At 44.6% G+C, this 10,668-nt stretch overlaps 1 protein-coding gene across 1 annotated transcript; it reads left to right on the forward strand.

Annotated features, from left to right (window-relative positions):
* The first annotated feature begins 266 nt into the window (after positions 1-266).
* Positions 267-10,414, forward strand: LOC114801277 (solute carrier family 41 member 1-like). Its single transcript, XM_028999366.1, is given in 11 exon segments — positions 267-1,286; positions 1,833-1,940; positions 2,498-2,569; positions 3,608-3,670; positions 3,672-3,753; positions 5,146-5,292; positions 5,562-5,706; positions 5,892-5,971; positions 8,167-8,301; positions 8,627-8,775; positions 9,448-10,414. Coding segments are annotated over 10 exon segments (1,137 nt in total). The 5' UTR covers positions 267-1,286; positions 1,833-1,853; the 3' UTR covers positions 9,625-10,414.
* Positions 10,415-10,668: the final 254 nt, after the last annotated feature.

Below are 10,668 nucleotides of genomic sequence, written 5' to 3' on the forward strand. Positions count from 1 at the left end.
TGTGTGTGTGTATTGCACCTTTTTGTATGGAAACGTTTGTCCTGAAAGAGGTGAACGTGCGAAAGGAAAAACCCTGGAGTCCAGTTCTGATAACAGGACGATGGAGAGACAGAATATTTGGTTTCTGCTGGTCACCTGTAGCTTGGAAGCAGCTCGTGTAACAACTGCGCCTGTTCCTCACACAGACGGGGAGGGTGGGAGTGAGGGGGATGGGGGGAGGTATCCCATTTTAGACGTCCCCCCTCCCTTTTCGTGCCACCCACAGTGCCAAGAGAACAGGTAGACTCACGCTTAAAGTCACCTAGTCGCTCCACCCCACTGCATCCTCAGCATCGACAGCAGATACGCGGTCGCCAGGGAAACCGATCAGTGCTCTCTCCTGCCTGGAACCCCAGACACAGGCAGCAGCCCACAGGATTTATCGGGGCGCCACAACCCTGTCACGCACCCAGTTGTCTGAGGCGACGCTGAAAGGCTGCAAGCATCTGGTCCTTCGAGCTGGTGGACGATGACGAGCGAGCAGCAGAGTGGCGGCAGCATCGCCTGCGACCGCAGGGAGCAGCAGCGCAGGAAACACACGGCTGAGAAGAGGCTGGCCGCTTTCTGGGTGACCCTTTCCCACAGAACCCGGGTTCTGTTCCGAGCCAAGGAGCGCAGTGGCTTCCACAGGAGCCTGTCTGTCGCCAAACTGCTGAAAAGTGCAGAGGCGTGAGAGAAGAAAAGAAAAGAGAAGAGGAGAGCAGAAGTTGTATCCATATCGATTTTTTTTTTTTATAATTGATCTATAATTTGACTTGTCCAGTAGAGGGAGCTACTGTGTAGGAGCTGTGAGTTAGACAGGGATCAGGAAGAAATTCTGAGACGTGACAAGAGGCTCATGCAGAGAGATGCATGAGAGTAACAGTGTGAGACTGATAAATAAAAAGATGGGAAAGTGATGCAGCCGGTTCATTTTCCTTATGAAAAGCCCGGGAGTGTGTCTCCGTGGACACACAATTATTTTCTGTGTTATATTTATGCCGAAAATGGCATCAGATGAGAGCACTGCTGTGAACCATAGCTGAAAGGAATTTATGGTTCTGGAGGAGAATCCCCAATCACTGGCACCTTCTCTCCATGTAAACCGTACAAACAGGAGCCCTTCATCTTTGGACTAAGACTTTAAAAGGACTTTATCTCACTTCAACCTAAGGAGACGCTGATGAACCAAGTGGGAGGATTTTCAGATGGAGATGAGTTGTCCTGGGGCCGGTTATAAGGTGCTGACACCCTAAAAAGTGGATCAGGTACTGCATACCGACATGCTTGTACTACTTGAGTTGCCTTTGCATGCGGGACACGTGTGTATTCATTTTACTGGTCAGCAAAAAAACCCGAATCTACATGCTGCACTGCGTTATGCGTTTTAAACCCTAGTTCATTCCAACCCAACCTTACTCAGGCTTAGATGGTATATGTGCATGTTGAATGCTCAGGCTGTAGCAGTATGGCCAGGAATGAAGAACACTGCCAGGGGTTCTGACCGGGGTTCCTCCAGGAATCAGGCGGAGAGCCGCTGAGTTGTTGAGTTACTGAGTTACGCAACGCTGGTAAATGCACTGGGAACACGCAGGCATCCTTCACGCACACCAGCAACATCTGCAATGTGCAATAAACTTGTGACGTCAGATGGACGAAGCACAATACAGGACAGCTGGTAGCAGAAGACAAAGTAAGCACTGAGATTTACCGTACATTATAACCAGATCAGTTGAGCTTGCTCTGTTGTGACGATCACGATGCTGGCAGAGCCGGACGTAAGCCAGTGACGCTGTGTTTCCACTGTGTTTCAGCACTGGAATGTTTTTAAGGAGATGTCGGAGGTGTTTATCTTAGTGCCGGCTCTGGTGGGACTCAAGGGCAATCTGGAGATGACCCTGGCCTCTCGACTCTCTACTGCAGTGAGAACACACACATACACGCACACACTCACAGACAAGCACACAAGCACACACTAACAGACACAGGCCAGTGCACACGCACAAACATACACACCTGGGCATCTTCTCTAAAACCTACAGATCCTCTGTGATGAGAACACAGAAGAGTTGAAACTTTAGAAGAGTTGTAACTTTATATAGTTACACCAACATAGGATTATATTGGAATTTCTTTGATGACAATTAAAAATATTATATAGCAGAAGCATCATATCATTTTATAGCATATTTTTAAATACGTAATAACACAATTGCAAATATATAATTAAGATCCTTGCGATATGTAATGTGTAGCATCCCTGTAACTACAAGGAAGGCTGCAGGCATCACCATGACACAACCATGTTACCACAGAGACCTAAGCAAAAGCAGGCAGATACATCTGTAACCAGCAGAATTCATAGTCTATTGTAACACAGATTTAAATGCACAACTACACTCGGACCCATTGTCTCCAAACCAATTATTATCTTGCCGGTTCTTCTCTTTTTTTTGCTTTCTACTCTCCGCATTCGCAGGCCAACACAGGGCAGCTGGATGACCCCAGGCAGCAGTGGAGAATAGTTTGCAGTAACCTGGCCCTCATACAGGTACGCTGAACTCTTCACCTGCACTGTGTCCAAAAGAGAAGGTAATTTATAATGCTCTGAAAAATAAAATGCAGAGAAGCTTTCATGGTACAGTGGTACAGTATCATATTTCATCCGTTCATCTCAATCTCATATTTCAATAGGATGCTGACATCATGGTTGCGCAAGTGATGGCAGAAGTACATCTGATTGGGACTGGGATTAACAATCGCTGCCATAAAATGCTTGTGGAAAAAAATGCGGGCCTTGTTTTCCAAAAATTCGTCTTCATTGTTCCCATTGGGTTTAAGAATTTGGGCGGGCTGATCATGCTTCCTGACTGTTGATGACCAGAAACAATTCTAAGAAAACTTTTTTCAACACCACTATTGGCTCAGAAAAAGTCTTCCTGTCATTATAAAGTAAACAAATACCTTAAAATAAAGTAATAGAATGACTTAATAGGAGTGAGATGTAAAATAACTAACTGTAGGATCACTTTTGCATTTGGTTGCCTATGAACTTTTTGGAAGTTTAGATCAGTTTGCTCAGCTGAGTGGGGATGGAAGTAGTTTTGTTCTTTATACTTTATGCAAATGGTGTGGAAATGTATTTAAATGCTTTGTGCAACACAAAATAAATACATATGTGGTCGTGGACACAGCTCCCTGGGTGCCCACTGATCCCTCAGGGGATGGATTAAATGCAAAGGACACGTTTCATTGTGTGCACCATATATTGTGCTTAAAACAATCACTTTCATAACAGTATCTGGAGAGATAGTTTAGTATTTTCTTACTATTGAAACTGACTTTGTTTTATACTGCCTTGTACCTGATGGTGATGGTAGTAGCCTAGTGGGTAACACACTTGCCAAACCCACTACATGGTTACTTCCATTGTGTCTCTGAGTGAGACACTTAGCTAGGGGGGTTTTGATCGAGGGGGACTGTCCCTGTAACTACTGATTGTAAGCCATTCTGGATAAGGGCGTCTAATAAATGGTATAAATGTAAATGTACCTTTGTGGCAAACCTGAATTCAAATTCTCTCTGTCAGGTACAGGCCACAGTGGTGGGGCTGCTGGCTGCGGTGGGCGCTGTGGTGCTGGGGGCCCTGACGGGGGGGGGCGGTGCAGCTGCAGCAGGCCGCTGTCCTGTGTGCCAGTAGCGTCTGCACAGCCTTCATTGCAGCTCTCGCACTAGGTAAATCACGCACACACCAAAAAGCTGAGCATGGCATCTGACAGCATCACAGATTTAACGACTTGTTTAATGACTCCATAATGAGATCTGTTGCGGCAGTGAAGGCACTATATCATTTACAAATCACCAGGGATCACACATTTTGCAGCAAGCACTACAGGAGCCAAAAGCTAAAGGCTTGAGATCAATCTGTTGTGACAAGATGCCCAGAGAGGGATTGCACAAGTCTCTGACCATAAAATAATAATAAAAAAATCGGCTGCCCGGCCAAAAACAGCTTCCACCTGGATTTAAATGAGCAAACGGGTAAGAGCATTTTTTTAATAACAACAGTGATTAATATGTTTCAGCATAATCATTTAATTACTATATATCAAATCAGTGGCTTCCCTCTAATTCCTTAAACATCCACGTCAGAAGACATTTATATTTACAGCATTTGACATATGCTCTTATCAAAGCGAATTAAAGCACATAAGTGCTTTAAAGTGTCCCTCATAGAAATCCCTCATTTGGTTCACTAGAGACCTGTAAATATATGTAAATACCATTAGCTTAATAACTCAGTACCCAGACATGTTTTTTTCATTCCAAACAATATGGCATACGTGACAGATATGACATCACCAAGAAATTTGGTGTAAAGGGAGAACAGAAGAGGGCCAAAGAACTGAGCCCTGAGGGACACCATTAGAGAGCTTGCAAGGAGAAGACCCATGCCCCATGTTGTGTCACTGTGACACAATATGGGGTCAGAATACTAAGTCCAGCAAAAAAAATGGTCCAAAGCATTATTATAGCATCACCTCAGTGGGGAAAAGATGTCTGGAAAATGTGGTCTGGAATTACCGTGACTGAACTAGAAATGAATTGAAATCACGGGAAATTAACAGCTGAACACACAGCTGTGTTTACCGGTGAAATAGAAGCATTGCCACACACACTGTGTGAATTTTGAGGACTGGGACTAAACAATTGCGTGTACTGAAGAAAACCATTTGTTCAAGAGGGTAATGATATAAAAGCTTTGGTTTGCTAGAAAACACAAAGATTGGACCAGGTGTCCAATGAAGATTGGATTCATGTAAAAAGGTCATGTGATCTGATGAGTCCGGATGTACCCTCTTCTATAGTGATGGGTGAAAGAAGCAACATCAAGTACAAGACTGTGGAGAATTATGATCTGGGGTTGCTTCAGTTGGTCACGTCTGGGTTCAGCAACACTTTGTGGCAGTAAAGTCTTCTGACTACCTCAAACCAAAACATGGTGAATGCATACTATAATCTAAGGGCGGTCCAACCAAAAGATTGATTAAAACTCCATTAATGTTGAAATTTTGTGTATTTTGGGTGGAGAATTTTATTATTATCACTTTCATTTTGTTTTTGTAGGATTAGTGGTGATTGGTGTGATTATTATCTCGCTGAAGGCTGGAATTAACCCGGACAATGTTGCCACACCAATTGCTGCCAGTCTAGGAGACCTCATCACCCTCTCTCTGCTTGCCTGGGTCAGCAGCTTCCTCTTCTGCATCAAAAGTGGGTTGTCAGTCTTTACACCTGTCTTTTTTTATTGCAATATTTCATATAAAAGTATTCTGATCTATTCAATTCTGGACTTCAGTGTGGGCTACTGACATAAACTTAATTTATGCTGTCAAAAAGTATTTCACTGGTTTTTAAACAACGGGGATCCTCTAGAGGGCAGTAAAGAACATGAAAACGCGATGGTTTGTTTGCCTTTGCCCAGATTTTATGATCAAATATTCTAACTGGTAACCACCATTATTACCTCCCGTTTACCTTAGAGGCGTGGTACCTGTCAGTCACGGTGTGCGGTATCTCCCTGTCCCTCGTCCCACTCTGGTTGGCCATCGCCCAGCGCAGTCCTTCAGTTCGGCAGGCACTCAGGTCCGGTTGGCTGCCCGTCATAGTAGCTGTGTCCATCAGCAGGTGATTCACCTTAAAGGATTCCTCCCAGGGACGTAAAAGATAATGATCCTTTAAGCTAGCTTCTTGGTGGATACACTCTGGTTTTGGCATGAATGAAGACATTTTGCATAAAGCATTATTCAGAACTATTTAATACTCTACGAAAGAATGTTTTACTACCCGTGCTCATATTTTTTTCCACACAGCATTGGGGGGTTGATCCTGGACAAAACTATGAGTGACCCGAGCTATGAGGGCATGGCTGTCTTTACTCCTGTCATCAATGGTGGGTGTTGAAGGAAAAGTCTGAGACGGGGGTTTACAGGCCCACTTTTCAACTGGAGTGTGGTGCATGGCCACTTAATCCCTGTGGTAAATGTTATCTCTCACCAGATGCCTTGTTATCTGATATCATTCTATTGATTATCGCTCATAGCTGTTTGTGTTTAAAAACTGATACCTCAGCGGACCTCCCATTGAGTGTGGCTTGGAAGAGGAACTGTGAACTGACTTGCATAGATCACTTGATCACTGGGAATTGGCACTAATAACTAATTACAATTACAATTATTTCTCACATAGTTTTCTGGTAATCGTTGCATGGAAAAGCCATCAGACCTAAACCTCCCTTTTTTTCATAGGTTAAAAAATGCATTTTTAATTCGTACTTTTCAGTAGGTGCTATATATAAACGGTCATACTGCGGTCATACAATTTTGGGGGAGCGTATAGTGTTTTAAGGCGCGTGGCACGTTTACTATTTGGATGATTCCTTTGGATGTTTCCCAGCACAGCAAGTTCAGAGCACATAATCTCCATCGCTTCTCCATCCACACTCCATGATTCATGACGTGGCAGAAGCGTAGCCTTTTTACCATGGCAGTATGACAGCGCAAGAAAATGGGAGTAATAGGATTTCCACTCAGATACAAAGAGAACCCAAAGAGGAGCCCAAATATGGGTTCTAGACCTAAAAAGCATAATTCAGATGTTTTTTTATTCAAACGGGACACGAAACGCCTCCTTTACTCTCCTTAACTCGATTAAAAAGTGCAATGGAGCCTTTTGGGAAGTTCCCAGCATGCCCATGTTTTACTGAGCAAATAAAGAAAGAGCCGTGCCATCTGGAGGCTCAGCGGAGTGTGCTGTCAGTTAATGAGGGGAGGCCGAGGCAGGCTTTTACTCCCCCACAACTCCGAGGAAGATGGGCCCGGGCCCTGGGGAGCCGGAGCCACTGCAGGTCCGCAGTAACAATGGAGAAAGGGCCGAAAGAAAGGGCCGACCTCCTTCCACTGCTGAGCGCATTTCTGGCTGCTTTAAATTCACTTGGCGTGGCCTCCATATGCTCAGTGTTTGCTAAGTATTTCAGTATTTCACTTCTTGTTTCCTTTACCGCCTCCTTTCCACTCTTTCTCTCGCCCGCTGTATATCTCTCTCCGACAGCCAGCCCCGCACCCCCCCCCCCCACCCACATTTTTCCAGCCCGAGAACTTTTTTTGACAACGTTTTTTTTTTTTTGTTCTTATCGTTCTTTTCCTTCAGTTTTCTATATTCCGAAGCTAATCTTCCCCTGTGCTCATTCCACCCCCCTTTTCCTCTCTTGTATTCACTCTTCCTTCTAACTTTCTGTAATGATAGCATTGTCTGCCCTTCATCACGCCCAACTCAAGTCAGAGCCAGCTCTAGGTGACTGATTTATGCGGATTTAATGAGCGACGGCAATTAAAATAAACGCTTGCAGACACACTGTCCCGCCTAAACTGCACGAGGAGCGTTGCAGTTATCGCAGAGGCCCGTGTGGCTTTAAAATGCATTTATTCATACTGCCGTCTGTCTGCCTACGAGCCGCTGCCGACCACACCTGCGCTTTAATGTGGATCGGGGGTTTGGGAAACGCTACATAATACATTCGTCAGGAAAAGAGCAGTAGTCATGTTTTAACACGTAGCCAAACGGTTTGAAGGAGGGGAGGCCGAGGGACGTCTCTAGCCTGGGTGCTGTGTGTACTGAGTGCGACAAAATATGGTGATGGGGTTTGGATGAATAGGGACCTGTATGCTCTCTGGAAACCTTAAAGCCATGAATTCCACATTTTTAAATTTAAATATATATTTATACTTTTAGCCAGTTTTTATCTCCCTAATAAAAGCACAAATAACTTAAGAAGGTTGACTGGTTATCATAGCACAACAGACTAAATAAAATTCATGCTTATATAGAAATGAAAAATAAGTCTGCAATCGAGAGAATAAAAACAAATGGATGTAGTAGAATATTATTTAAATATGATTGAAAATTAGCACCTTTGCCTGTAGTGCAAGAATTTGCCCTTATAGAAAAACTATAGGAATGATCTATAGAATTGTCGTATATGTAAAGCCTTTAGATCAACAGTATAAATGGGTGCCCCCCCTTGTATTACATGGAGTTTTGGGGTAATTTGGTTGTCGTAATGTTTCTGCAACGTTTCTCCGGTTGCAGGTGTTGGGGGAAACCTGGTGGGCATTCAGGCCAGCCGCTTGTCCACATACCTGCACTTCTGGAGCGTTCCTGGAGCTCTTCCCTACCGGATGAACCAGCATTGGCCTGACCCCTGTGTGACCTTCACCAACTCTGGTGTGACTTTGCTGGGGTCATGGATCAATACGATTACAACTACATAACTACACATTTAAACCATGCGGTTTGCTTTATTCTTCTTGAAGTTTGATAAATCACGCAGGCAAAGATTAGAATTGTTGAATTTCGTGTTATTCTCAGGCTAGGTCCAAACCAGTATGTAATTTTTCCGACTGTAACTATTTGTACAAAACAAAACATTGTAATAACCTGCTGCAAGCGCCACCTAACCATGTGGGAGTTAAAAAGATCACATTTGAACAGTAGTGGAGGGAGCATGCCCTGGAGGCCAACAATGAAACCCTGTTGTTGTATTCCCCAGGAGTCAATTCCAAATCAGCCAGGGTCCTTGTTGTCTTAGTGGTCCCTGGTCACCTTTTCTTTCTCGGCATCATCTACCTGCTCCGTGGGGGACACACACCGGTCACAGCCACCTTCACCTTCTGCTACCTGTGCGCTGCTCTCCTACAGGTCAGAGGTCAAACTTGAACCCTTGCATGCCTACACAGCCAAAGTCCCTCAGTTATAGTCCAGACACTTAAGGACACTGCATAATGCAGACATTTAAATGGTCAAACCTCCAAACTTTTCATTTTCTGTAAAGAAGCATGTTTTTTCTTATGCTGAGAAGCCAGCAAAATGTCTCCATGTTTACAACGTTTTCATATTGTCCTATTGTGGTGAGGATATTTAGTCCCTGGTCGGATATGAAAACTGGCTTCTGCCCTGAGGGACCCGGGGTGCAGCAGATTCAGTGATTCAGATTCAGTGATTCATGCGCTGTTCAAATCCCTCCGCTTGGGCGAAACACACAGAGACCTGGACTGTCAGACATTTTTTTTCTGCTTATGAAACCTCACAGGGCCCAGCCAAACACACACACACATACACACACACACATCCAACAAATCAAGGACACATGTTCTGCACACATCCCTCAAATGACCAATTAGAGCCATATGTCATGCAGGACACATCTGGGTCCACCACATCAGACAGAACGCAATTCGTTTTACTGTGTAAACCAGACATTCTTAAATCTTGGCTTTATTAAAGTGTTTTAGTCTGAGTGCATTAACAGCATCTGCTGTGCTCCACGAAGCCAAGTTTCACGGCAGGATGGATGTGTTCCGTGTCTCTCAGGTGGTGATTCTGCTCTACGTGGCAGATCTGCTGGTGCGGGTGGTGTGGAGGTGGAGGCTGGACCCCGATAACTTCTGCATCCCGTTCCTCACTGCTTTGGGAGACCTGCTGGGGACCGGACTCCTCGCGCTCACCTTCAGACTGAACCTGTTGACCCAGACTACAACAGAGTTCTGAGAGGGACAGAAAAAATAACCTGGACAGAAGCAAAACGAAAGCTAGCCGGACCTCCACCCAAAGACATCAGCTTTATGTGAAACATTTCCACAGAGAATGGATATGACCACATCAGTCACCATCCTTGCTGCGGTTCTACGTATGTTTGCCGATATAGTGTATACACATGCACATGCACCGTAATGGTAGTAAAACTAGTCAGAAACGTAACTAGGCATGTTGTAAACGTGTTGATTCCAGAGCAATATGTGTGTCTCAGTCGTGTGTTTATATCCAACGGTACACATTACTGCTGCTTTACGTCAATTCCCATCTGGACAAAGGGCAGAATTACTGACCAGTTTCAAATGTGAGTTACTTTGCGGTACCATGTATATTCAGCGCCACTATATTTGCTAGATCGTTTCCCTTTATGATGTCAGTGACCTGTTGTTACAAACCGAGCATTCCACTGCAGCGCCCTTGTGTAAAAGATATGTAACGTTACGTATTTTAAATGTCTTTAGTGAGAGGTGTGGAACAACATACTGTGTGTGTGTGTGTGTGGCATGCTGGATGTAGTTGAGGTTGTTTGTTCGTTTAATGCACCTTCTGATGTGACAGTAAAGCTGCAAGTCAGTGTCGGCTGCATACAATGTGCTTTTCACCAGAAATGCAAAACTGTGTGAGAAATGCATGCTGGATCAACAGAATTTTGGGAGAAATACTGCAATGGGACAAGAAACGGACCCTGGGGCGCCGCCTAGAATCCTTCCTGCCACTTAAAACACACACAAACACACAACACAGGGTGGACACCAGTAAACCGACCATGCATATTTCTCAAGACGTGATGGGCGGCTGTGGTGTAACCGCACACTGACAGTTGAACGACTTTTTACGTTTCCTGCACAGCCTCCAGTCTTGAGCCGCTGCTAGCGAAGCGTTGCCAAAGCTCAAGGTCATGGGATGCGATCTGCATGTCAGGGTTCCTGGACAATGAAGTCTCCACTGCTTATCTGAAGTGATTAATCGTCCACTAGAAAGCCCAACAAACATCAAGTT

Source organism: Denticeps clupeoides, chromosome 12 (assembly GCF_900700375.1).
Source record: "Denticeps clupeoides chromosome 12, fDenClu1.1, whole genome shotgun sequence".
NCBI classification, from domain to species: Eukaryota; Metazoa; Chordata; class Actinopteri; order Clupeiformes; family Denticipitidae; genus Denticeps; species Denticeps clupeoides.